This window comes from Mustela lutreola, chromosome 9, assembly GCF_030435805.1.
Source record: "Mustela lutreola isolate mMusLut2 chromosome 9, mMusLut2.pri, whole genome shotgun sequence".
Lineage (NCBI taxonomy): Eukaryota > Metazoa > Chordata > Mammalia > Carnivora > Mustelidae > Mustela > Mustela lutreola.
The window spans coordinates 29,057,257-29,084,758 of NC_081298.1; the positions used below are offsets into that span (position 1 = coordinate 29,057,257).

Below are 27,502 nucleotides of genomic sequence, written 5' to 3' on the forward strand. Positions count from 1 at the left end.
ATGTAGCTGCCCACACTGGTGATGGCCGTGGCGGCAGCCTCGCCACGTGACCCGGACGGGCGGAAGCGGAAGTGCCGGTCCGGAGCCCGTGCTAGGCGGGTGTCCCCTCGGCGCTTCCCAGCCACCACCTGCACCAGCCATGGACTGCTACACGGCGAACTGGAACCCGCTTGGGGACTCTGCCTTTTACCGGTGAGCCGTCCCGCCCTCCTGCCCACCGCCCGGCATACCCCGCTCGCCCGCTGGCTTGAGTCTTCGGGCGGAGCCAGCAGCGCGCGCCCTCGTCACTGTGGTCGCTGGGGTCCGCCCCTCGCGGGCTCCCCCGCAGCGTCTACCGCTGAACGCACGGCCGCCTAATGGCCTGGGGGCCGAGCCTTCCCCAGCTCCAGGAAGGAAACTGAGGCAGTCACATCACGGTCACACGAGTAGGGGCAGAGAGAGCCCAAAGCTGAAGCTGAGATCTGTCAGCCTCCGGAAGGATGCTCAGATCACGTTTGAGGGAGACGGCCTGTGGGTGACAGCGAGTGTCCAGTCTCCTGTGGGGAAGTGCTGCCAAAGTTAGACTACAGTGGCGCTCCGCGGGAGGCGGGATCGCACGGTGGGCGGGGTAACAGCAAACTGGGAGAGAGGGGCGAATCCAGGGGTAGGGCCTGTGAGGACGCTTAGCTTGGGGTAACCCTCTCACGGGAGTCGTAGAGTCCTAAACTATATATAGATATATATATATATATCCTAAACTATATACACACACACACACACACACACACATTTATTTATTTGACAGAGAGAGAGAGGAAGAGAGGGAACACAAGCAGGGGGAGTGGAAGAGGGAGAAGCAGGCCTCTCGCTAAGCAGGAAACCCGATGCGGGGCTCTATCCTAGGACCCTGGAACCATAACCTGAGCCAAAGGCAGAAGCTCAACGGCTGAGCCACCCAGGGGCGCCGAGCCCCAAACTATTGATGTGAAGTGTAAACCGATCACATTATTACCCTGATAGGTAATAATAGGACTTTTCAGCGGCGCCACTTTTTTGTGGGGTAAAATACAAACTCCTATTGGAACATCTGTAAGTCAGTCTCTGTTTATCTCCAGCGCCGTCTGCCCCTCTCCTACCCAAGTCTTGTATTCCAGTTGCACAGAATTACAGAACCCCAATACACCACGATGTTTCATGGCTTTCCATGTTTGCATCCAGCCTGCAGTTACTTCTCTGGGTACTGCCATTGGTCTTTTTATCTCACTGGAAAATTTTTGCTCATCTTTCAGGGCTTAGTTCAAGGGTTCTTTCTGAAACCTTCCCTGATCCAGTCCCAGTAGAGTCAGCTGACTTTCCTTTAGGTCTCTCTGGCCGGTGTTGCTGTCTGTTATGGAAGGCGCAGTAGGGCAATATTTGCATGTGGTTTCTTTTGCTAAACTAAGTTCCTTGAGGGCCAACATTCTGTTTATCTCTGTCCAGTGCTCATAGAACAGTGCCTGTTATATAGTACTTGCCCAATAAAGTTTTAAAAATACTTTAGTGATTTCAACTAAAGGTCATGAAGATACTGTGTTGGGGTCATATTTCAACACAAAGTACTCTTGTGTTAGTGAAACTGTATGGCGATTTTTAGAGATCCTTTGCATTTATTGTTTATTTGTAATTCTTCTGTCTTATAAATGTGCCTATGAAATATGCAATATGAAAATGCAGAAATTTAATTTAAAAAGCAGTAAAGTCCGTAGGAAATAACAATGATTTCAACTGTTTTTGCAGAGAAGGTATATCAGACAAAAGTAGCCACGTAACTTAGTGTTTCGTACATCATACACTTTAAAAAATATTAACTCGTATTATTTTGGAAAATACATGTGACCACACAGGTTTGTTAAATCAGAGAATGCTGAAGACAATGACCTCATTACCACAGAGCTCCTCTTTATCACATGCAGTCTTAGCTTTATTGGTATACCAGGAAAGATTTAAATGAGTGTAAGTGTGGAATGCCTGCTGTAGACATGACCTGTCTGGGTAGCCTCCCCTTACCTGTGCTGTGCTGCCAGAAAGAGTAGAAGTCTAAGCCTTGCTCTGGAGGATATATGACTTTTGCTGACAGAGGGACTGTGTACTAGACACTATGTTAAGTATTTTATATGTATTAACTTGTTTGTTTCAAGACCCTATGAGGTATGTGTCATTAGCCCCATCTTCCTGAGGCACAGAGAGGTTAGGTGGCCAGGTCACCAGGTAAGTGGTGGAGCCAGGCTTTGAATCCGTTGTTCTTCTAGAACCTGTGTTAAAGCATAGAGGTTTTGGTTTTGGTTGTTGTTGTTGTTGTAAATCGGGAAACATACAGCATATTCTAACTTCACCAGAGTGGAAATATTTTAAATGCAACTATTTAGTTTTATTCATATTTGTTCATAGCTTTATGGCAGGGCATGTTCCAATAAGTGAATGAATGACTGATGTAAGTATTGCATTTTGAGTCCTGTCTGCAGGTCAGGATTCTTTTGTGATGTAAGTAATGTTCTGGAAAGCTCACTGAATTTGGGAAGGGAATGAGAGGGAATGGTTACTAGTTCTTATAGGAATCCAGAATTTAAGCCATTTTTCTCTTAAAACCCAACCTTGGATTAATCCTGTTAGTTAATTTTGCCCAACCCTGAATGTATATCAACCAATAAAAAGACATGGACTCTGTCTGCTCTCATAGAGCTTACAGCCAGCAGGAGACACAGTTGATAACCATTAATGACTTAGTATTTATTTAATCATAATCAGTGTTAAGGAGAGATATAAGGTCCTAAGAGAGTATATATAGTAAGTAGACTGGGAGGTTAGAGGTAAGAAGACTTAATGAAAGAAACAATAATACCCTATCCAGGGAATGAGTAAATGGAGGTGCAGGGAGTGTGATGAAAGAAGCATATACAAAGGTCCTGAGGCAGGAAAGACTAGGACACTCTCAATCTTCTAAACAGAGCCAGTGTGTTTGGATTGCCGGGAGTGTATGTGTATAAATAAGACCGTTTTGGAAGGAGCAAGCAAATATGGACACAAGGGTGGAATATGCCTGAGAGAAGTTGATGGTGGAGAGCACTGGGGCAGTGATGTTGGAAATAGAAAGGGATGCATCAGAGAAGTATTTAGGGGACAAAATTAAAGGAAATTGTGATGGGTTGCACTGGGTAGAAAGGAGGTAGAGCAAGAAATTGAGGATGACTGGGCTTTTGGCTTAAGACAAAAAAGGAAGAGTGAGTTTTGTGGGGAAAGGTTTACCTTGGTTTTGAACACATTGCTTCAGGTACTTTAGTAGAAACCTCCCTCACTGTAAGAGAAAGGAGACAAGATACATTATGTACTCCTGAAACTCTTCTTAGAAGAGAGATTGACTATTTTAGTAGGGATTTTTTTTGGGGGGGAGGGGAGTAACATATAAACACAAACTTTTTAAAAGATTTTATTTTTAGGGCACCTGGGTGGCTTAGTGGCTTAAATCCTCTGCCTTCAGCTCAGGTCATAATCCCAGGGTCCTGGGATCAAGTCCCGCCTTGGGCTCTGCTTTCTTTCCTCTCTCTCTGCCTGCCTCTCTGCCTACTTGTGATCTCTGTCTGTCAAATAAATAAATAAAATCTTTAAAAAAATTAAAAAAAAAACCTTAAATTATCTCTATACCCAACGTGGGGCTCAAACTTAAACTCCCAAAAGCAAGAATCACGTGTTCTACTGACTGAGCCAGCCAGGTGTCCCTAAACGTGAACATTTAAAAAAACTGTGGTTAGGCGTCCCTGGGTGCCTCAGTCGGTTGGTCATCCGACTCTTGGTTTCAGCTTGGGCCATGATCTCAGATCGAGCCCCACGTCAGGCTCCCTGCTCACTGGGGAGTCTGCGTTCAATTCTCTCTCTCTGTCTCCCTCCCTCCCTCTATTCCTCCCCCTCAAAATAAAACATAAAAATAAGCTTTTAAAAAATTGTCGTTAAATATAATAACATAAAATTCACTACCTTAACCATTCTAAAGGATAGTCCAGGAGTGTTAAGTATATTCATGTTGTGCAATGAAATCTCCAGAACTTTCTCATCTTGCAAAATTGAAACTCTATATCCATGAGATAATAACTCCCCATGTTCCCCCTCCCCCAGCCCTGGTAGCGGCCATTCTGTTTTCCTTTTCTATGAATTTGACTACTGTAGATAGTTCATATAAGTGGAAGTGTAAAGTATTTGCCTCTTTGTGACTGGTTTATTTCACTTAGCATACTTTCCTGTCCTCAAGGCTTATTCATATGATAGCCTGTGTCAAAATTTCATTCCTTCTTATGGCTGAATAATATTCTCTTGTACATGTATAACATTTTATTTATGCAGTCATTCATCAATGGATACTTGGGTTACTTCTATCTCATGGCTAGTATGAATGCTGCTATGAACATGGGTGTACAAATGTCCCTTTGAGACTATTTTCAGTTCTTTTGGATATATAACCTGAATAGAATTGCTGGATCACAGGTTATTCTGTGTTTATTTTTTTGAAGAACTATCAGACTCTTTTTTCCATGGCAAGCACACCATTTCAAATTCCAGCAACAGGGCGCCTGGGTGACTCAGTGAGCTGGGCCTCTGCCTTCGGCTCAGGTCATGATCCCAGGGTCCTGGGATCGAGCCCCACATCAGGCTCTCTGCTCAGCAGGGAGCCTGCTTCCCCCCTCTTTCTCTGCCTGCCTCTCTGCCTACTTGTAATCTCTGTCAAATAAATAAATAAAATCTTTATAAATAAAGAAAGAAATACTATGGGGGTGCCTGGCTCGCTTAACTGGTGGAGCGTGCAACTATTGATCTCAGGGTTGTGAGTTTGAGCCCCATGCTGGGTGTGGACATTACTTAAAAATAAAATCTTAAGGGACGCCTGGGTGGCTCAGTTGGTTAAGCAGCTGCCTTCGGCTCAGGTCATGATCCCAGCGTCCTGGGATCAAGTCCCACATCGGGCTCCTTGCTCGGCCGGGAGCCTGCTTCTCCCTCTGCCTCTGCTGCCACTCTGTCTGCCTGTGCTCGCTTGCACATGCTCTCTCTCTCTCTCTCTCTCTGGCAAATAAATAAAATCTTTGGAAAAAATAAAAAATAAAAAAAATAAAATCTTAAAATACTACACTGAAAAGAAATTTTAAAAAATAAATAAAAATTTTTTAAAAAGTACTATTAAAGAGCTCCTGTACATTGTCGCTGGAATTTTTCTCTGCCTACTTGTGATCTCTCTCTCTCCTTGTCAAATAAATAAATAAAATCTTAAAAAAAAATCCTTAAAAAAAAAATTCCAGCGATAATGTGCAGGAGCTCTTTAGTAGTATTTTTTTTTAATTTTTATTTATTTTTTTAGATTTCTTTTCAGTGTAGTTTTTTTTTTTTTTTTTTTAAAGATTTTATTTATTTGAGGGACGCCTAGGTGGCTCAGTTGGTTAAGCAGCTGCCTTCGGCTCAGGTCATGATCCCATTGTCCTGGGATCAAGTCCCACATCGGGCTCCTTGCTCGGCAGGGAGCTTGCTTCTACCTCTGCTTCTGCCTGTCATTCTGTCTGCCTGTGCTCGCTCTCTCTACCTTTCTCTCTCTGATAAATAAATAAAATCTTTTAAAAAATTATTAAAAAACAAGATTTTATTTATTTGACAGAGAGAGATCACAAGTAGGCAGAGAGGCAGACAGAGAGAGAGGAAGGGAAGCAGGCTCCCCACCGAGCAGAGAGCCCAATGCGGGGCTTGATCCCAGGACGCTGGGATCATGACCTGAGCCAAAAGCAGAGGCTTTAACCCACTGAGCCACCCAGGCGCCCCAGTGTAGTATTTTTTTTTAAGATTTTATTTTTAAGTAATGTCCACACCCAGCATGGGGCTCAAACTCACAACCCTGAGATCAATAGTTGCATGCTCCACCAGTTAAGTGAGCCAGGCGCCCCCATAGTATTTATTTATTTATAAAGATTTTATTTATTTATTTGACAGAGATCACAAGTAGGCAGAGAGGCAGGCAGAGAGAGAGAGGGGGGAAGCAGGCTCCCTGCTGAGCAGAGAGCTTGATGTAGGGCTCGATCCGAAGACCCTGGGATCATGACCTGAGCCGAAGGTAGAGGCTTAACCCACTGAGCCACCCAGGTGCCCCATAGAGTATTTATTTTTGAGGCAAATTGGAGTCAAAGGATTTCAGGGGTGCTGATGAACTCTCTTGGGCTTTAGGATTTGGAATAGATTATTCCCCAAGGCTAGACCTGATGTGCCTCTTCCACCCCAGTGGTCCAGTAGTCCAGCTTAGACCCTGGAGGCAAAGGCTGGAGATCACCTATTTTCACGCAAGGGCTCTGCTTGCGCTGCAGCAGAACGTACTTTTCCAGAAGTTCAGCTCCACAGCCACAGGGATTTCTTCAGTGTCTGAAGGGAGGGATGGAGAGGGGAGGGGCTAGAACCGAGACTACGAGGACTGCTAGGTTTAGTGATTTCCTGGTATTGGAATTCAGGGTCCGTTTACTGCTGCTGAGATTTCCACTTCCAGGAACTGGGAGTAGAGGAGGAAACTGTGACTGGTCTTCCTCATTGAACGTATGGCTGTCCTTACAAGAGTCCCTACCCCTAGGCTCTAATGAGAGGCCACCCTCCCTGTTGCCCTCCACTCTGCCTCTGCAGACCCAGTGCCACCCTTTAGGCACAGCCTGAGTCACCCAACTGTCCCTGAGAAGCTTTCTTTACCTCCAAGACCTGGAGAGGTAGTCCGTGTTTTGTTGCTCTTCACTACTCCTGGCCCCCTTGGGAGGGGCTCTGCCTCCTTCCCAGCCAGGTCTGTGTTGCTGCCATCCTCCTGAACCACATCCCTGGCCAACTGTTGGGACAGCCTCCTGTGCATCCCTGCTCTTTCCAGAGTGATTTAAGGGCCCACCTGGCTTCAGGGTTCCTTGAGCTCTACTCGAGTGATTTTATCTACATCAGCCACCCTCCACCCGGCGCCTGTGCTCTTCCAGAATTGCTTTGCCTCGGAAGCATTCAATTCAGGCAGCCCCCATCCGACCGTAGGCTCCTGTCCTCACTGGTACTCTGATACCTCCTGATCCACCTGTCCTTGGACCTCACCGGGATCCCCATCCCTGGAACCCTTTGTTCTCTTCGTATGTACGAGCAGAGCCCCCTTCTATAAATGTGTCCCTCCCTGTCCAGCTTGGAGTACAGCTGCAGTCAGTCATTTCAGTTTCTTGTCTTTTCCTTGACAACCTTGTTCCTTTGTCCTTCGGTTACTCCTGCCTGAGACAGAGCCACCTCCCAGTGTGCCAGCCACTCACCATCTCCACCTGTGCTTAGGCTGCTGCTCACTGCTGCCGGGCAGCCCACACACAGGTAGTTGGGACGACAGCAACTCGATGCCCCCCAGCCTCAGCTGGGCCCTCTTAGTCTTTTTTTGGGGGGGGTTCAGCCTACGCTTATCGCAAGGGCTCTGCTTTTCCTTTTAAAAGATTACACAAAGAAACAACGAAGTTAACTTGGAAATACTGAAAATCATAGTCTCCTTGGCCCCTTCTCTCAACAGCTGACTTTGCCTCGTGCTTCTGAGAGAACTGGAAGTCTGCATAGAAGGGCCTAGGCTTCCCGCTACCAAACCTGACCCAGTGAGGAGCTGTGCTTCTGTCCCCCTGTCCTCCCAGAAACCACACCCTCCCTCAGTCACAGTGTTTCTCCACCTGTTGTCCAGGACCCCTTGCTCAGAATCACCTGAGATGCTGGCTATGCAAAGCTTCCATGGTCAGACATACTCCCTTATCTCTGGGATGGGTCCTAGAAATTTGATCTGTATCTCCCTGTCCTAACAAAAAATAAACTCCCCCATTCCACAGGTCCCTCCTTGTCACCGCATCCTTTTCTGCTCATTCCAGCCAACGGTCGATAGACCACCATCTGCATTTCCTTCTGTTTTCTCTCTTCCTACTAATCATTCACTCTGGTCCGAGCACCTTGTTCTTAGTGACATTCTGTCACTTGAGTGGACAGATCTCAGGCCTCATCTGAACTTCATTCCCTGGAACACTGGAGAATCGTAAGTGCTCACTTCTTTCTTGGGAATTGAATTTAACCTTTTACTAGGGACATCTTCAGGCATACAAAAAGTACAGCATCACCACCTGGGCTTAAAAATTGTTGTTGTGTTGCAGTGTTTGCTTCAGTACTTTGGAGGTTAAAATATTTTATTAAGAAAAAGTTCAAATGGGGGCACCTGAGTGGCTCACTGGGTTAGAGCCTCTGCCTTCGGCTCAGGTCATGATCCGGGGGTCTTGGGATTGAGCCCCAGGGTCTTGGGATCAAGCCCCGCATCGGGCTTTCTGCTCAGTGGGGTGCCTGATTCCTCCTCCCCTCTGCCAGCCTCTCTGCCTACATGTGATCTCTGTCTGTCAAATAAATAAAATCTCTAAAAGAAATGTTAAACAGAGTAATTTAGCGGACACCCATGTACTTCTTCCTGAACTGCACTAAAGATCAATACTGTCATTTTCTTTTCATCTTTCCCTTCCCCCTCTCAGACACTTTTGGGACTATCTAAAGCCAACTCCAAATACATCTTTTTATTTATTTATTTTTTTCAGATACATCTTTTTAATCAAATACTTTTTCTCTTGTATTTCTTTTTTTCTTTCTTTTTTTGTTTTTTTAAAGATTTAATTGGGAGAGAGAGAGAGAGCTGCAGGGCATGGGGGGTAGCAAGGGGGCAGAGGGGACGGGAGAGAGAGAAGCAGACTCTGCACTGAGTGTGATGTGGGGCTGATCCCAAGACCCTCAGATCATGACCTGAGTTGAAACCAAGAGTCTGATGCTCAACTGAGCCACCAAGGCACCCCTTATGATTTATATTAAAGTAAATTTGCAGGGGCACCTGGCTGGCTTAGTTGGTAGAGCATGCAACTCTTGATTTTAGGATTATAAGTTAGAGCCCCATGTTGGGTGTGGAGATTACTTAAAAATAAAGTCTTTTAAAAAATTAAATTACAGACATAACATCAATATGTATTACTTTAAAAAACGATTTTTTCCTCTAAAAACACAGTCTTTCCTATAAAACTTCAGGACTCTTTTACACCTAACAAAATTAACATTTAAAGTCATCTGACAACCGGTTCTTATTCAGACTTCTCCAGTTGTCTTCAAAGTGTCTTTTTATAACTGGTTTGTTCAAATCAAGACCCAAACCAGAATTACTTGTTTGCTTACCTCTTTTAACTAAGCCTCTTGTAAACTTGAACATTATTGTCTCCACCCCCACCCCTACCTTTTTTTTTTTTTTAATTAACATGTAATGTATTATTAGCCCCAGGGGTACAGGTCTTTGAATTGTCAGGCTTACACACTTCACAGTACTCACCATAGCACATACCCTCCCCAATGTCCATAACCCAACGGCCCTCTCTGTACCTCCCTACCCCCCAGCAACCCTCAGTTTGTTTTGTGAGATGAAGAGTGTCTTACAGTTTGTTTCCCTCCCGATCCCATCTTGTTTCATTTTTTCCTTCCCTACCCCTGAAACCCCGTACTTTGCCTCTCAAATTCCTCATATCAGGGAGATCATACGATAATTGTCTTTCTCTGATTGACTTATTTCACTCAGCGTAATGCCCTCTAGTTCCATTCACGTCATTACAAATAGCAAGATTTCATTTCTTTTTTTTTTTTTTTTTAAAGATTTTATTTATTTATTTGAGAGAGAGACAGTGAGAGAAAGCATGAGCTAGGAGAAGGTCAGAGAGCGAAGCAGACTCCTCATGGAGCTGGGAGCCCGATGTGGGACTCGATCCCGGGACTCCGGGACCATGACCTGAGCCAAAGGCAGTCGTCCAACCAACTGAGCCACCCAGGCGTCCCAAGATTTCATTTCTTTTGATGGCGGCATAGTATTCCATTGTGTATATATTTCACATCTTCCTTATCCATTCATCTGTTGATGGACATCTAGGTTCTTTCCATCGTTTGGCTGTTGTGGACATTGCTGCTATAAACATTTGGGTGCATGTGCCCCTTCGGATCACTACATTTGTATCTTTAGGGTAATTACCCAGTAGTGTGATTGCTGGGTCGTAGGGTAGCTCTATTTTCAACCTTTTGAGGAAACTCCATGCTGTTTTCCAGAGTGGCTGCACCAGCTTGCATTCCCACCAACAGTGTAGGAGGTTCCCCTTTCTCTGCATCCTCACCAGCATCTGTCATTTCCTGACTTGTTTATTTTAGCTGTTCTGACTGGTGTGAGGTGGTATTCATTGTGGTTTTGATTTGTATTTCCCTGATGCCAAGTGATGTGGAGCACTTTTTCATGTGTCTGTTGTCCATCTGGACGTCTTCTTTGCAGAAATATCTGTTCATATCCTCTGCCCATTTCTTGACTGGATTATTTGTTCTTTGGGTGTTGAGTTTGATAAGTTCTTTATAGATTTTGGATACTAGCCCTTTATCTGATAATGTTGTTTGCAAATATCTTCTCCCATTCTGTCAGTTGTCTTTTGGTTTTGTCGACTGTTTCCTTTGCTGTGCAAAAGCTTTTGATCTTGATGAAGTCCCATTAGTTCATTTTTCGCCTTGCTTCCCTTGCCTTTGGCGATGTTTCTAGGAAGAAGTTGCTGTGGCTGAGGTCGAAGAGGTTACTCCCTGTGTTCTCCTCAAGGATTTTGGTGGATTCCTTTCTCACATTGAGGTCTTTCATCCATTTGGAGTGTGGTGTAAGGAAATGGTCCAGTTTTATTTTTCTGCATGTGGCAGTCCCATTTTCCCAACACCATTTGTTGAAGAGACTGTCTTTTTCCATTGGATATTCTTTCCTGCTTTGTCAAAGATTAGTTGACCATAGAGTTGAAGGTCTATTTCTGGGCTCTCTATTCAGTTTCATTGATCTATATGTCTTTTTTTGTGCCAGTACCATGCTGTCTTGATGATGACAGCTTTGTAATAGAGCTTGAAGTCTGGAATTGTGATGCCACCAACTTTGGGTTTCTTTTTCAACATTCCGCTGGCTATTCGAGGTCTTTCCTGGTTTCATATAAAGTTTAGAATTATTTGTTCCATTTCTTCAAAAAAAATTGATGGTATTTTGATAGGGATTACATTAAACGTGTAGATAGCTTTAGGTAGCATAGACATTTTCACAGTATTTGTTCTTCCAATCCATGAGCATGGAACATTTTTCCATTTCTTTGTGTCTTCCTCAATTTCTTTCATGAGTACTTTATAGTTTTCTTAGTACAGATTCTTTGCCTCGTTGGTTAGCTTTATTCCTAGGTATCTTATGGTTTTGGGTGAAATTGTAAATGGGATTGACTCCTTAATTTCTCTTTCTTCTGTCTCATTGTTGGTGTATAGAAACACAACAGATTTCTGTGCACTGATTTTGTATCCTGACACTTTACTAAATTCCTGTACAAGTTCTAGCAGATTTGGGGTGGAGTCTTTTGGGTTTTCCATATAAAGTATCATATCATCTGCAAAGAGGGATAGTTTGACTTCTTCTTTGCTGATTTGGATGCCTTTAGTTTCTTTTTGTTGTCTGATTGCTGAGGCTAGGACTTCTAGTACTATGTTGAATAGCAGTGGTGATAATGGACATCCCTGCCATGTTCCTGACCTTAGCGGAAAAGCTCTCAATTTTTCTCATTGAGAATGATATTCGCTGTGGGAGAATGATATTTGCTGTGGGTTTTTCATAGATGGCTTTGATGATATTGAGGTACACACCCTCTATCCCTACACTTTGAGGAGTTTTGATCAGGAAAGTATGCTGTACTTTGTCAAATGCTTTTTCAGCATCTATTGAGAGTATCATATAGTTCTTGTTCTTTCTTTTAGTAATGTATCATGTTGATTGATTTGCGGTTGTTGAACCAACCTTGTAGCCTTGGAATAAATCCCACTTGGACGTGGTGAATAGTTCTTTTAATGTACTGTTGGATTCTATTGGCTAGTATTTTGGTGAGAATTTTCACATCTGTGTTCATCAAGGATATTTGTCTGTAATTCTGTTTTTTGATGGAGTCTTTGTCTGGTTTTGGGATCAAGGTAATGCTGGCCTCATAGAATGAGTTTGGAAGTTTTCCTTCCATTTCTATTTTTGGGAACAGTTTCAGGAGAATAGGTATTAATTCTTCTTTAAATGTTTGGTGGAGGGGCCCCTGGGTGGCTCAGTGGGTTAAAGCCTCTGCCTTCGGCTCAGGTCATGATCCCAGGGTCGGGTCGTGGGATTGAGCCCCGCCTCGGGCTCTCTGCTCGGCAGTGAGCCTGCTTCCTCCTCTCTCTCTGCCTGACTCTCTGCCTACTTATGAGCTCTCTCTCTGTCAAATGAATAAATAAAATCTTAAAAAAAAAAAAAAAAGGGTTGGTGGAATTCCCCTGGGAAGCCGTCTGGCCCTGGGCTCTTGTTTGTTGGGAGATTTCTGATGACCACTGCAATCTCCTTACTGGTTATGGGTCTGTTCAGGTTATCTATTTCTTTCTGGTTCAGTTGTGGTAGTTTATATGTCTCTAGGAATGCATCCATTTCTTCCAGATTGTCAAATTTGCTGGTGTATAGTTGCTCATAATATGTTCTTATAATTGTTTGTATTTCTTTGGTGTTGGTTGTGATCTCTCCTCTTTCATTCTTGATTTTATATATTTGGGTCCTTTTTCTTTTCTTTTTGATAAGTCTGGCCAGGGGTTTATCAATCTTACTAATTCTTTCAGAGACCCAGCTACCTTTTGTTTTCATGACATTGACTTGTTTAAGAGACCAGATTACTTTCTGGATTTGTCCCATTGCTTCCCTGTGGTGCCTTTGATCTTTATTCTCTATCATAGCCTGTATTTCCTGAAACTGTATTAGATCTAGAGGCCTGAACAGATTCAGGGTGAACATTTTTGGCAGAAACGTGTCATAGGTGATGCTGTGATACTTATGCAGCATCACATCTGCAAGCTTCTTACATCAGATTGTCCACTAGGAGCAAAGTAGAGATTGACCAGTGGGTTTGGACGCTGATGACCACATCCGCCCTTGCAAAGTCATATGTAATCAACTTGTAGGCTCGTACCCCCAGGAATGGTGCCATATTGGGACCAGATCTTAGTCTCTGTTGTTGGCACATTAGCCACCCAGCAGTACTGTTAGTTAGGTCAGCCTTGGGGAGGGAGGCTCCCAAGACATCTATCCCAAAGGAGGTTATCACAAGGTTTTCAAGAGCCGAAGGCTAGTTTCCTTGGACACGCGAAGGGAAGCTACTTGCATTGTTTCTAAGTTTCAGGATACAGTTCTTGTTCTGATCAATGCTGTTAAATTTCACTTGAAAAATGGCGTGTTGGTGAATTCAACTGTTACAATTTAACAACCCACACAATTAAATTTTGATTTTTAGCAGTAGCAGCTGTGTGGCTGTATACTGTAGGGCAATTATGGAAGCTTCCTACTTCTCAGAGCCATGATTTGAGCTAAAAGTTAATGGACCCAAGTTTGTCATTTTCTCTTTATAAATGTTCAAGTGAACTCAGAATGATCTAGCCCACGGTCAGGCACAGAAGTCACTCCGAAGGCACATGTCTTGCTCACACAGTTCACCACAGCAAACTGCCCGCTTGATTAATTGTGATGCCGCCGCATGAAATAGGTGACTAGCATTCGTTTCCCATGACCAGGAGCTCAGTATTGCACTCAGGCCCAAGCACAGAACCAAACCAATCCCCAGATCACATCTTTAGGGTGCTGTCTTCTGGACCACTCCCTGCCCCAAGTTTGTATCAGTTTGGGTCCAGTCTGGGGACCTAAACGGAGAATGATAAACATAAAGAATTATTAGGCTGAGGGAGAGCACCCAAGGAGTGACACACTTGGAAAGGAAGCCTCTCCCCATGCAGGGGTTCAGATACTAATGGCGAAAATAAAACTGCAGATCACTGGAAAGCAGAGAAGTTCGCTGGTTTACATGGGCCAGAGCTGGTCCCCAGGTCCTGGGCAAGCAAGAAACAATGCTCTGGGGTTCAGAGGTAAGGGGACACAGGGAAGCGGCAACAGGTGGCCAAGCATGTGGGCATGGGATGGAATGGTGCTGCTTCTGCAGCCTGGAGCCCATGGTGTCTGTAGCCACAAGCAGTGGTTGGGTGCACAGGTGTGCAGAGGGATGTCAGTCAGTGCAAACACAGGGGCACAGGCCGGGTAGTCAGATCTTGGCAGCTGAGGAAGCAGAGCCTGGTGTGGGCAGGAGGCCAGGAGTGTGGTGTCTGCCCAGGGAGGCTTGGAAATGTGATTACCATTCCAGGAGAACCTTTGAGATTGCTCCTGCATAACGGAGGCAGAGCGCCGCCAGATGTCCTCACACCCTGGCTGCTTGCCGGCTGTCCCCAGCTGGAAGCAGTCGGAGAGCTCTTTCCTCCGGTAATGTCCCTCTGAGCGCCCTCTGCTGGGAAAGATGAAACTCACACTCATGGTGAAGGGGAAAGGCCTAAAGGAATGCTGTCTATCACAGAGCAGTAGTGGAGGGTGAATTTGGAGCTGAGTGGCTCCATGAGAACTGACATACTAAGTCTGTGTGAACAACTGTTTTCCCGTCAGATTTTCATGCAACTATTTTAGTAACAAAATGTCAAAAACTGTATATGGTTTATCAAAAAGTCAAGTGATGTAAAAGTCTAAAACTTAGCAGTCCTCCAACATCCTCCATTCACCACCCTCGGCACAGGTAACCACTGTCTCTGGCTCAGTGCAGCTTCGTGTCTCTGAGGGTTTTTCTGTGCATTTACACACATATGTGTAGTGATGTGTACATATATGTATATATGTGTATATATGTATATATATACAAAATATGTGCTTAATTTTCTTATAAAATAAATGGGTTCGGGGCGCCTGGGTGGCTCAGTCGTTAAGCATCTGCCTTCTGCTCAGGTTATGATGCCAGAGTTCTGGGATCAAGCCCTGCATTGATCTCCCTGCTCAGCAGGAAGCCTCCTTCTCCCTCTCCTGCTTCCCCTGTTTGTGTTCCCTCTCTTGCTGTCTCTCTCTCTCTGTCAAATAAATAAATAAATAAATAATTATAATATATTATATAACATATATAGTATATATAATAATTAATTAAATCTTTTTAAAAAATAAAAGTAAAATAAAATAAATGGGTTCATATGTTTCCTGTTGAGCTGCAGGGGTTTTTCATTTGTTTTTAATAAAGATTTTATTTATTATTTATTTGACAGAGATCACAAGTAGGAAGAGAGGCAGGCAGAGAGAGAGGAAGGGAAACAGGCTCACTGCTGAGCAGAGAGCCCGATGTGGGCCTCGATCCCAGAACCCTGGGATCATGACATAAGCCAAAGACAGAGGCTTTAACCCACTGAGCCACCCAGGTGCCCCTGTTTGTTTGTTTTTACCTAGCAGGACATCTAGAGATCACTTCATGTCAGTACGCAGACTCACCTTATTAATGGCCACATAATATTCCCCAGAACAGACATCCCATATTGAAGTAGGTTTTTCCAGGATTTGCAAGAGAACTATTTTAAGTAGTGCCACAGTGAATTCACTGTGGGCACTTAACCAGCTGAGCCACCCAGCCACCCCTGTTTAGTTCTTAAATATTTTCACATAAAATAGTATGATTATAGCCATTGACCATTCTTCTTTTGGTTTTAGTTTCATTTTTAAAAATTACTTAGAGTTGGGGCATCTGGGTGTCTCAGTCCATTGAGCATCTGCCTTCAGCTCGGTTCATGATGGGATCAAGCCTGGAGTTGGGCTCCCTGCTCAGCAGGGAGTCTGCTGCTTCTCCCTCTGCCCACCTCCCCGCTTATGCTGTCTCTCTCTCTCAAACAAATAAAATCTTTTAAAAAATGTTTAAAAATTACTTAGAGCCTTTTGTATTTTTAAGAAAAGTACCTGTTTTTCACGTGTCACATTTTTTTATTTTGTCTGTCTTCCTAGTTTTCCATGGATTTTTTAAATGTATTAAAGTTTTTTAATGTTCATCATTTTTTTTTTTTTTTAAATTTGACAGAGAGATCACAAGTAGGCAGAGAGGCAGGCAGAGACACAGAGGGGGGAAGCAGGCTCCCCACTGAGCAGAGAGCCCACTGACCTGAGCCAAAGGCAGAGGCTTTAACCCACTGAGCCACCCAGGCACCCCTTAATGTTCACCATTTTAATAAATAACCATTAATGTGATTTAAAACCTCAAACGAGGTTTTTCCTGTCCCTGTCCTTACTCAACTGATTCCACCTCCTCACCTCCCAGTAATCAGTTACTAGCATCTTAGAAATCTTTCCAGAGTTTCTTGTTTTTCAAATAAAAGCAAATACAAAACATACATATTGTTTTTACCCTTTTCATATAGAAGTATACAGAAGTCTTTTTTTGAAAAGATTTTATTTATTTGACAGAGAGATAGAGATTACAAGTAGGCAGAGAGGCAGAGGGGGAAGCAGGCTCCCCACTGAGCAAGGAGCCCAGTGCAGGGCTGGATCCCAGGGCCCTTGAGACCATGATCTGAGCCAAAGGCAGAGGCTTAACCCACTGAGCCACCCAGGCACCCCCAGAAGTCTTTTTTATCTATACTCGTTCTTTTTCTGTGACTTCTGGGTTATATACCATACTTAGAAATTGTTTCTGTTTTGAGAGTGTGAAGAGATCCAAGTTTTGTTCAGATACGGCTTTATTTATTTATTTTTAACATTTAAGTCCTGAATTCCATCTGGAAAATATTGTATTGTAGAGATTAAGTAATGAAATAGTGTTTATTGCAATTCTTCCCATATGGCCCATTGTCTCATTTCAAGTATCAATTTGCAATAATTTGAAATGCCATCTTTATTACGTGCTCAATTCCCAGTTCTTTTTCTGGACTCTTTTCTTCCATCAATCTATTTGCTTTTCCCTATCCCAAAACAACAGTTTTAATTAATTTCAGTTTTATGTAGTATATTTTATATCTGACGTATATCTGTTCTCTTATTTTAAAAATATTTTAAAATACTTTTCAGCATTTTCTATTTAAAAATGATATTTGTTTTTTCTGCAAGTGAGTTTTAGAATCTGTTTGTGCTGGGGCGCCTGGGTGGCTCAGTCAGTTAAGCATCTGACTCTTGATCTCAGCTCAGGTCTCCATCTCAGGGTCACGAATTCAAGCCCTGCACTGGGCCCATGCTGGGGGTGGAGCCTACTTAAAAAGAAAAAAAAAGAATCAGTGTGTGCTTCCACCCCCCCCCCCAACTGGGAGTGGTTTTTACTGGAATTTTTATGCATTCATAGATCTGTTTGGAATGCGTCTTGCTCTGAAAAACTTTTCCGTAGTTTACACTATAAAAAACTATTAGCCTGTATTTTCTAAAGGATTTTATGTTTAGTTTTTTTTTTAAGATTTTATTTATTTATTTGAGATTTTATTAAGATTTTATTTATTTATTGAGATTTTATTAAGATTTTATTTACCTCTTTCTCTGTGTTTTTATATCTTTGAGTAAACTTTGATTTGATTTTTTTTAACTTTATTTTTCTTTAAGGTTTTTTAAAAAGATTTTATTTATTTATTTTTGAGAGAGAGTGACAGAGACAGAGACAGAGACCGAGCAGGAGGAGGGGTAGAGGGAGAAGCAGACTCCCAGCTGAGCAGGAAGCCTGACTCAGGACTTGGTCCCAGGACCCTCGGATCATGACCTGAGCCACCCAGATGTCCCTCCTTCAAGTTTTTATTTAAATTCCAGTTTATTAACATACAGTGTAAGGTCAATTTCAGGTGTAGAATTTAGTGATTCATTACTTACAGAAAACACCTGGTGCCCATCTCAGCAGTGCCCTCCTTAATCCCCATCACCTATTTAACCAACCCTCTATCCCAGCCCCACCCTTGCCTGCTTCCCTTCCATCACCCTCAGTTTTTTTTTTTTTTTAAAGATTTTATTTATTTATTTGACAGACAGAGATCACAAGTAGGCAGAGAGGCAGGCAGAGAGAGAGAGAGGGAAGCAGGCTCCCTGCTGAGCAGAAAGCCCGATGCGGGACTCGATCCCAGGACCCTGAGATCATGACCTGAGCTGAAGGCAGAGGCTTTAACCCACTGAGCCACCCAGGTGCTTCCTCAGTTTGTTTTTAATAGTTAAGGGTTTGTTTCCTTGTTCGCCTCTCTTCCCCCCACCGTGATTGTATTTGGTAAAAACTTTCGTTAGGTTTATTCTTGCATATCATCATTTTAATACTATCATGATTAGGGTCTTTTAAAGTCATATTTTAGTTGATTTTTGTTATGATATAGAAAATATGTAGGCTTCTGTTGATTGCCCTTTTGTTTTGTTCATTAATCCATAGCCTGCTTTGGATTTTCTAAGTAGACAATCACATTATTTGCAACTAGCAGCAAACTCACTCCTTCTCTAAAATATAAACTCCTTTATATTTGCTTTTTCTTAAATTATTTTGCTAGAACCCCAAAATGAATGTCAAATAGAAGATAATGGTAGGCATCTTTCTGATTCTTATCAGGAAGGCTCCCGAAATGATACTGGAGGAAACACTCCCCTTAAAAACTGCTTTCTCTTGGCTTCCTGGGAGAGGGCCTACTCCTTTTCTGCTTGTCCCCACCTCCAGCCCTCAAATGACGGCAGGCTTCAGGACTCCTACTCCGTCTTCATGTCGCACACACTCAGCGACCCACGCCCATTTCAGACTCCAGTCATCTCGTGCCAGCTTGTGATTTCTGTGACCTCCCATAAGCTGAGCATTCAGAGATTGACATCTCCAGCCCAGGACTCTGTCCCCTGAGCTCTGGGCTCACCAAAGAGCTCCTCTGTGATTTCTGTTTTCTTTCTTTCTTTTTTTTTTTTTTTAAGATTTTATTTATTCATTTGACAGAAAGAGAGAGTACAAGTAGGCAGAGAGGCAGGATGGGGGGTTGGGGAACAGGCTCCCTGCTGAGCAGAGAGCCTGATGCAGGGCTCAATCCCTGGACTCTGGGATCATGACCTGAAGGCAGAAGCTTAACCCACTGAACCACCCAGGTGCCTCTGGGATTTGTTTCAAGCACTGCTAACTAACTGAATGCCTCTAAAATGGAGTTCATTATCAGTAGGCATTGAGGGCGACCCCTGGATATAAATCCTATAACCTGCTTTGGTGTTAAGAACCAGAAATAGAAGAAAGGCTGCTTGCTCTGAGAGACCTGCCCCCACCTTAGACGGTCTTATTTCCTGCTAATGCCGGCCCAAGCCAGCCACCCCACCCTGGTCCTATCTGAATTTATGCCTTGGATATTGGTCACATAGCCTGTCTGTCGTGCCATGAGTTCCTGCCACCCTTGGACTCTTGCCCCATGAACCACATCCTTCCTAGCCAACTGCCTCTGTTCTGTCACCTGCTGTCCCTAAGCATGGATGTGGTCAGTTGCCCGAGCTGTTTCTAGTCGTCACCCTCTCCCAGCTGTGGGGGGCCTCAACTCCCCTGTGAAGGACAAATGGAGGCTTTAGGGGTTCCTCTGGGCTCACTCCATCTGGGCATAAGGTCATGAGAAGGCTAATTTCTGCTTGCCTCTGTGTGGGCAGGAAGTATGAGCTGTACAGCATGGACTGGGACCTGAAGGAGGAACTCAGGGACTGCCTGGTAGCCGCTGCGCCCTATGGGGGCCCCATTGGTATGTCACCCCTATGCTGCTGCATGTTCTGGGACAATGGGTTGAACTCTAGGTGCATGATTCCCCGGGGGCCTTGCTGGCAGGTGCTCCTTGCTAATGTAGCTACCCCTCACCTTCCCCTTTCTCACCCCCTGCTGAGATACTTTAAATTTTGATTCTCATATGGGGTGGGCCTGGGGAGCTGGAAAGAAAATCTCTTCTTGAACTACAGCACTATTGAGGAACCCGTGGCGGAAGGAGAAGGCAGCCAGTGTCCGGCCAGTGCTTGAGATCTACTCCGCCTCCGGCCTGCCTCTGGCCAGTCTGCTGGTGAGCACTCGTGATCCCTGCTTGGGGCTAGGCCGGGTCTGTGTCCCAAGGACAGCCTCAAGAACCTCCCCGTCCTCTGCAGTGGAAGAGCGGGCCCGTGGTGTCACTAGGCTGGTCAGCCGAGGAGGAGCTGCTCTGCGTGCAGGAAGATGGTGTGGTGCTGGTTTACGGGCTTCATGGCGACTTCCGGAGGCACTTCAGCATGGGCAATGTAGGGACCGCAGGGGGCTGGGGAGAGGGCTGGAGTCTGGGCCTCTGGCTTTCTCAACCCACGGCCCCTCTCCCTAGGAGGTGCTCCAGAACCGCGTTCTAGATGCCCGGATCTTCCATACTGAGTTTGGTTCAGGGGTGGCCATCCTCACGGGGGCCCACCGCTTTACCCTCAGTGCCAATGTGGGTGATCTCAAGCTTCGCCGGATGCCGGAGGTGCCAGGTGAGCCCCAACATCCCTGAGACAGGCGTTTGGTGCCCTCCAGACCTGGGGGCCAGGAGAGCTGAAGCCGTGGGCTCTGGCCATCCTGAGCTTGCCCCCTGCCCCGGCCACAGGTCTGCAGAGCGCACCCTCATGCTGGACCACACTGTGCCAGGACCGAGTTGCACACATTCTTCTGGCTGTGGGGCCTGATCTTTACCTTCTCGACCATGCAACCTGCTCTGCAGTGGTGAGGGCCCGAGTGAGAGGGAAATGGAAGGGGTGCGGGAGGCAGCGCGGGGGGAGGCAGTGAGAAAATGTCTGCTGTCCCTCGCCTGTCCCAGACGCCCCCTGGCCTGGCGCCCGGAGTGAGCAGCTTTCTGCAGATGGCAGTCTCCTTCACCTACCGACACCTGGCCCTCTTCACAGACACAGGCTATATCTGGATGGGGACGGCATCACTCAAGGTATGCTCTTGGGACAACGTGGGGGCACCCTGTCTTGTCCAGGAAAGAGCTGTTAAGGGTAGGGGAAGGGCCTTTTAACCAGACTGGTGACTACTGGGACAGGGCCGTGATATTCCTTGCACCCTTCCAGGAGAAGCTGTGTGAGTTCAACTGCAACATCCGGGCCCCCCCGAAGCAGATGGTCTGGTGAGGATGGGGGTATAATGCTGTGGGTGGGCACAGCCTTGTTTCCTGGGACACCTTGATTCAGCCTGTCTACTGGCCACACCAGGAGGAGTTATCCGCTTTGCCAGTGCATGTTTGAGGGAAACCTCTGCGCCCCTGTGGGCCCCAGATGCTCCGGGGAGCTGACAGCATAAGGGGAGAGGGAAGCAGATGTCAGAGGCATGGGATACGGGGTGGCATGCGTGTGCAGGGCTGTCCCAAGGCAGAGCAGTATAAGCAGCGATGTGGGAAGGTGAGAGACGTGGCTGTGGGCCCCGTGTCCTGTGTGTATCCCAGATGTGCATGTGATGCTGCCCACAGGTGCAGCCGTCCTCGCAGCAAAGAGAGGGCTGTCGTGGTGGCCTGGGAGAGACGGCTGATGGTGGTGGGTGACGCACCTGAGAGCATCCAGTATCCTTGGAGGGCTGCCTCTGTGGGTGGGAAGGGAAAGAAGGTGAGAGAGGCTCACCTGCCCTGCCCCATTTCCGGGTACTTTTGGGAACCTTGACTGAGCCCAGGTTTGTGCTGGATGAAGACTCCTACCTGGTGCCTGAACTGGATGGGGTCCGTATCTTCTCTCGTAGCACCCATGAGTTCCTGCATGAGGTTCCAGGTGAGGCCCTCCCAGGGGACCACGGGCCCCAGGGCAGGATCAGGGCACTGAGCCAGTGCTGAGGATTCCCTGCTCTCCCAACACTCATCAACTCCCTCCCCTAGTGGCCAGCGAGGAGATCTTCAAAATTGCCTCCATGGCTCCTGGAGCACTGTTGTTGGAGGCCCAGAAAGAGTATGAGGTAAAGCCTTAGGCTTCTCCCTGGGCCCCAGCCCATGCTCTTCTCCTTCCCCTTCCTAATTGGCTCAGCCCTGTGTCCCTCCCTGCCTGGGCACAATGAACTCAGCCAGGTGCCACTTATCAGGAGAGGAGTCCAGGCAGGACACTGGGGAGAGCCAGCTCAGGTAAACTGAAGTGATATGGTATCTTCCATGCAGTGATGGGAAGGTGCAGGGAACCCCTGTTGTCCCCAGCCCAGGCACCGATCAGGGCTGTCATAAAGGCCCTCTGCCGGCAATTGCGGGTGGATATGGTGGAGGGTGTATGGGTAACTTGGGTGGACTGTGGGCTGAGGGAGTTTGGGCTTTGGCCTCTGCAGCCCCTCCACGCCAGCCCATTTGAACTTCAGCCCAGAGGGGTGGGGGGACCGGAGATGGGGGTATTCTCGCTCATGGCACCCCATCCCTGGTGCCCTTACTCCACGCCCCAGAAAGAGAGCCAGAAGGCAGATGAGTACCTCCGGGAGATCCAGGAGCTGGGGCAGCTGACCCAGGCCGTGCAGCAGTGCATCGAGGCTGCGGGACATGAGCACCGGCCAGACATGCAGAAGAGTTTGCTCAGGGTCGGCCTGGCCAGCGGGGATGGGGCTGGAGGGGTGCTGGGCATGTTGGAGGGGGTATGCCCTAGCGGGAAGGGTAGGGCAGCAGGTATGATCACCCCTCTCGCCCTCTGGCTCTTCTCAGGCGGCCTCCTTTGGAAAGTGTTTCCTCGACAGATTTCCACCGGACAGCTTCGTGCGCATGTGTCAGGACCTACGTGTGCTCAATGCCATCCGGGACTACCACATCGGGATCCCCCTCACTTACAGCCAGTATCCTTAAGCGAGCTGCTGGGATGTTTACAGCCCATGGTGGGGAGGGGAGGTGAAGGGGCTAAACATACTGCCTCCCAGTCCTTGGATCCTTAACCACGTAAAATCTAGATATAAACAGCTCACCATCCAGGTGCTGCTGGATAGGTATAGCAAGTCCCAGGGCTCTGGGAGGAGGGCTTTATGTGGGCGGGCATTATAGCCCCTGGTGTGTTCTTGTGGACACTGTTCCTCACCCATTTCTTTGGGAGCTGGAAGGCCTGAATTACAGGCTGGGGCCACTCTGCCCTCTCTTTCTATCCCACCTCACTCCTGTCCCTTTTATCCCCTTGCCTGTCAGGCTGGTGTTACGGAGGCTTTACCCTCTGGCGATCCAGATCTGTGAGTACCTGCGCCTTCCTGAAGTGCAGGGTGTCAGCAGGATTCTGGCTCACTGGGCCTGCTACAAGGTAAGGACACAGGGTGGACTTCAAAGTCAATTAGAAGATGCCAGGCCCCGGAGACATGTGGGAAACACGGAATGTAGAGGTGAAGGGGGAGGTCCTGATCCAGGGCCAGTTGGGGCGGTGGGTGAAGGGTGAGCTCCAGGTGTGGGTGACAACCCTCTTCTGTCTGCAGGTGCAACAGAAGGATGTGTCCGATGAGGATGTTGCTCGGGCCATTAATCAGAAGCTTGGGGACACACCAGGCGTCTCTTACTCTGACATCGCTGCACGGGCCTATGGCTGTGGCCGCACAGAGCTGGCCATCAAGGTGTGGGCTCCCAACCCTCCCCAGATACTCTGACATTGGTATTAGAGGCCCCCAGGCCAACTCCTTCTCTCTGTGCCTTTCTCCCCACCCCACAGCTGCTGGAGTATGAGCCACGCTCAGGGGAGCAGGTACCCCTTCTCCTAAAGATGAAGAGAAGCAAACTGGCCCTGAGCAAGGCTATCGAGAGTGGGGACACTGATCTGGGTGAGCAGAGTTTGAGGGAGGGCAAGGCTGGGGCCCCTGGGCTAAGCAGAGGGCTGGGCTGGAGTCCCCACACCACCTTACCGTTCCTTAGTGTTCACGGTGTTGCTGCACCTGAAGAATGAGCTAAACCGAGGAGATTTTTTCATGACTCTTCGGAACCAGCCCATGGCCCTGAGTTTGTACCGACAGGTGTGTGCCCTGGGCAAGGGTGGGGCTGGAGCCTCCCGAGCCACTGATTTGGCCTCCCAAGCTGGCCTTGCTGACTGCCTGCCTGTCCGTGGCCGCAGTTCTGTAAGCACCAGGAGCTGGAGACACTGAAGGACCTTTACAATCAGGATGACAACCATCAGGAGCTGGGCAGTTTCCACATCCGAGCCAGCTATGCTGCTGAGGAGGTCCGAGGTCCACAGAGTGGGGAGGGCCTATGGGCTGGGCTGCTGGTCAGGGACCTTCTCCAGGCATCTGGGCCCCCTGTCTGTCCAGTACACACCCCCTCTGGTCCTCACTGTTGCGGGAGAGTCTGAGATGATAAGAGGCCAGGATGGTGGTCGGTCCCAGAGGAGCTAGCCTCCCCACAGGGACACTGAGGGGGGCGGTGCACCCAGCGCGAAAGGCTGGTCCTGGCAACCCTGAGCATGGGGACTGGGGAGAGCAGTGTAGCCTGAATGGGGAAGGCTGATTTCCTTGGTACCAGGAGCTCAGGCTTCCCTGCTTGCCCCTGCAGCGTATTGAGGGACGAGTGGCAGCTCTGCAGTCGGCGGCTGATGCCTTCTACAAGGCCAAGAATGAGTTCGCAGCCAAGGTTTGCCCTACTGTTTTCTGAGAACCTTGTCTGTTTCTGGTCTTGGTCTGGTCGCCTTTCCCTGTTGGCCCCATTCAGACCATCTGGCCTCCTCTCCACCCCAGGCCACGGAGGATCAAATGCGGCTCCTGCGGCTGCAGCGGCGCCTGGAAGACGAGCTGGGGGGCCGCTTCGTGGACCTGTCTCTGCATGACACAGTCACCACCCTCGTCCTCGGCGGCCACAGCAAACGTGCGGAGCAGCTGGCACGTGACTTCCGCATTCCAGACAAGAGGTAGGAGAGGCCAGGGCTGCAGGTAGGTCCTGGGATCGCCTGCCTGTCCCACAACACCTGCGAGCCCGGCTTCCCTGCAGGCTCTGGTGGCTGAAGCTGACTGCGCTCGCAGATCTGGAAGACTGGGAGGAGCTAGAGAAGTTTTCTAAGAGCAAGAAATCGCCCATTGGCTACCTGGTGAGGCAGGGGCTCTGCGGCCACCCCACACCCAGTGGGAGTAATCCTGGGGAGGGGACCAGGCTCAGAGCTGGGCAGATGGCTTGGTCTTGCATCTTTTCAGCCCTCCCATATAGTTAGCAGGTGTTTCCCATGACTGCACACCCATGGGCCAGGTCTGTGGGCGAGTGGGTCTGAGTTAACCCACGGGTGTTGGCCAGGGAGGGAATGAGCTGCTTGCCCCCCAGGAGGCTAGCAGCAAGCACCCTGTGCCTAAGGGAAAGTATTGTGTGAGTAGGGGGTGGAGGGGCAGTAGGAGGGCATGTCCGGGAGGCAGTGGAAGAGACTGACAGGGGTTGTTTTCTGTGGCAGGTGGTTCAGGGGTATGGCAGGTAGGTGGGATAAGGGCAGCGGTGAGAGAAAGCACAGGCCCTGAGAAGGTAAGGGACTCCTGTTGCGAGAGGGTAGCCATGGATGGTGGAGTGGCTGTGTGGACATAAACATAGAGTCTCAAGGCTCTAACAGATCTGTGTGTAGGCGGTTCCTGCCCAGAGACTGTGGCGATCACAACTTTGCATGTGTGTCAGGGCGGGGGTGAGTCAGGATTGTGTACACTGAAGGGTGTATGAAGTACACGGGGACCATGCGTCCACTGGACTTTGGCTCGTAAGAGAGAGGACAGGAAGGCTCTGCCTTACCTTCTCCTCTCCCCATCTTCTCCTAAGCCCTTTGTCGAGATCTGCATGAAACAACACAACAAATATGAGGCCAAGAAGTATGCCTCCCGTGTGGGTCCCGAGCAGAAGGTCAAGGCCTTGCTTCTTGTTGGGTGCGTTGGCTGAGAGCCCCATGGGTGCTAGGGGGCTGAGCCCAGGGGCTGATGAGGGGTACGGCTTGTGCCTTTGGGCAGCCTGACAGCATCTCCCCTCCTGCTCAAACCACAGGGATGTGGCTCAGGCTGCAGATGTGGCCATTGAACACCGGAACGAAGCAGAGCTGACACTTGTATTGTCCCACTGCACTGGAGCCACGGACGCGGCCACGGCTGACAAGATTCAGCGGGCTAGGGCACAAGCCCAGAAGAAGTAAGGGGCTCATCTTGCATGTCTCCTGAGCTCTAGGCTTGGCAGAAGGTCACTGCATATCCAGCTTCTTCAGAGCCGAGCTAAGCTGAGGAGCTGAGGTGGGGTGGGAGCCGGGGGTCTGATGGTCTGATTGTGAATAAAGTTGGGACATTTTAGAGTACCTGTCTCACGCAGTCCGGCCCAGGCAAAAGCATGCTGGAAGGCAGAACCATCCAGACACTTGAGCAGTACTCTGTGTGTTTGATTGTTTGGGACTGTAGGGTTGCTCCTCAGCGATATTTGCAAGAGAACTGCCCATCTCCACAGTTATGGAAGAAAGCCCTGTAACTAAGTTCATAGCTCCGGGTAGCTGGGCAGAACTCCAGCAGCAGCCCATCGAGAGCCAATCTGAAAAGCATTATACATGTACACACAAGAACCATGCTGAATGCTTTACCATTGCTATTTCACTTATTCCGCAAGACAGCCCAGTGAGATAGGTAACATTGCCCCATTTTACAGAAGAGGAAGTCAAGGACTGAGGATGTGTGGTGACAGTGAGTATGTGGCGAAACTGGGATTTGAAACCTAGTTGTGCTGGTAGGGGTCTTAGAGCTTCTCCTCAGCTATTGTTGTGACAGAAGAGGGATGACTGAAATTGGGCCCTCTGAGCAGAGGAGCCTGAGGCAAGGCCTCCATTCTCACCACAGTAAGGGTTGGAGGACGGATGAGCATGTGGCCAGCGTGTCAGAGGGTTAGAGGAGGAACCTTCACAAACCATGTCCACCTAACAGTGGTAAGCAACTCCCATGTCGTCCTGGGGCCGAAGAGAAAAGGAGGTTGGAATGTCTCCATTCTGCCAAGGAAGAACTACAGACTCGAGACCCCTGGCGCTACCTTACCACCGAAGAGAGGCTCCATCCCCCGCCAGCAGCAGTACCTTCTTGGCCCCTTCAGTGTGCACTCCGGTTATGTGAGCTTCATGGCTCAGTGCCCGCACCCAACACTGAGGGCATTTCCTTTTCCTCTTATTGCGCCTTTATTCTAGAAGGAGGACAAAGGAGGAAACCGTAGCCCAGAGGGAGGGCAGGCCTCCCTGGAGTTTCTGGCTTTCCCCTCTTAATGCCTCTAGAGTTGACTTGAAATGAGTGCCTGAAAAGAGTAAGCGACCCGGGGTCTGGTAAGCAGTTTCTTTTTCTTCTTCCTCCACCTAATTTGTAACTTTGAATTTGTAATTTTGAATGTCTTCCAAGAGGATATATGTCACATTGTAAAACAGCCATTTGTTATGCTTACCTCTTACTACATGGGTCAAAAATCGGGGCTAGATAAAACAGTGGTTTGTTTCTGCTCCACAATATTTGGGATAGCAGCTGGGGGCCGAAATTCATCTGAAGGACTGACAGCTCACAAGTCTGGCAGCTGAAGCTGGTTGTTGACTAGAACCTTCCCTGGGACTGTTGGCCAGGACACCTACAACTCAGAGCTCAACATGGCAGCCAGGTTCTAAGGGCAGCATCCCAAGAGAGCCAGGCAGAGCTGTACTGCCTTCTAGGTTACTAGCTCTGGAAGTCACCCAGGGCCTCTCAATACC

At 47.7% G+C, this 27,502-nt stretch overlaps 1 protein-coding gene across 1 annotated transcript; it reads left to right on the top strand.

Moving 5' to 3' along the window:
* The first annotated feature begins 3 nt into the window (after positions 1 to 3).
* Positions 4 to 26,089, top strand: VPS16 (VPS16 core subunit of CORVET and HOPS complexes). The gene is made up of 24 exons (XM_059133775.1): positions 4 to 192; positions 19,532 to 19,620; positions 19,832 to 19,929; positions 20,012 to 20,140; positions 20,218 to 20,362; positions 20,476 to 20,591; positions 20,686 to 20,808; positions 20,939 to 20,994; positions 21,334 to 21,423; positions 21,531 to 21,625; positions 21,730 to 21,806; positions 22,275 to 22,406; positions 22,528 to 22,655; positions 22,767 to 22,802; positions 22,996 to 23,104; positions 23,274 to 23,408; positions 23,504 to 23,612; positions 23,704 to 23,801; positions 23,900 to 24,007; positions 24,337 to 24,414; positions 24,519 to 24,688; positions 24,769 to 24,865; positions 25,570 to 25,673; positions 25,789 to 26,089. The coding sequence occupies exons 1-24, from the start codon at positions 140 to 142 to the stop codon at positions 25,931 to 25,933; spliced, it is 2,520 nt and encodes an 839-aa protein (XP_058989758.1). The 5' UTR covers positions 4 to 139; the 3' UTR covers positions 25,934 to 26,089.
* The last annotated feature ends 1,413 nt before the right edge of the window (positions 26,090 to 27,502 follow it).

Coding starts and splice junctions, on each gene's coding strand:
- VPS16 (XM_059133775.1), top strand. CDS start 140: ATGGACTGCTACACGGCGAACTGGAACCCGCTTGGGGACTCTGCCTTT. Junction 23,409..23,503: donor GCACAGAGCTGGCCATCAAG/GTGTGGGCTCCC, acceptor CCCACCCCACAG/CTGCTGGAGTATGAGCCACG. Junction 24,866..25,569: donor AATCGCCCATTGGCTACCTG/GTGAGGCAGGGG, acceptor TCTTCTCCTAAG/CCCTTTGTCGAGATCTGCAT.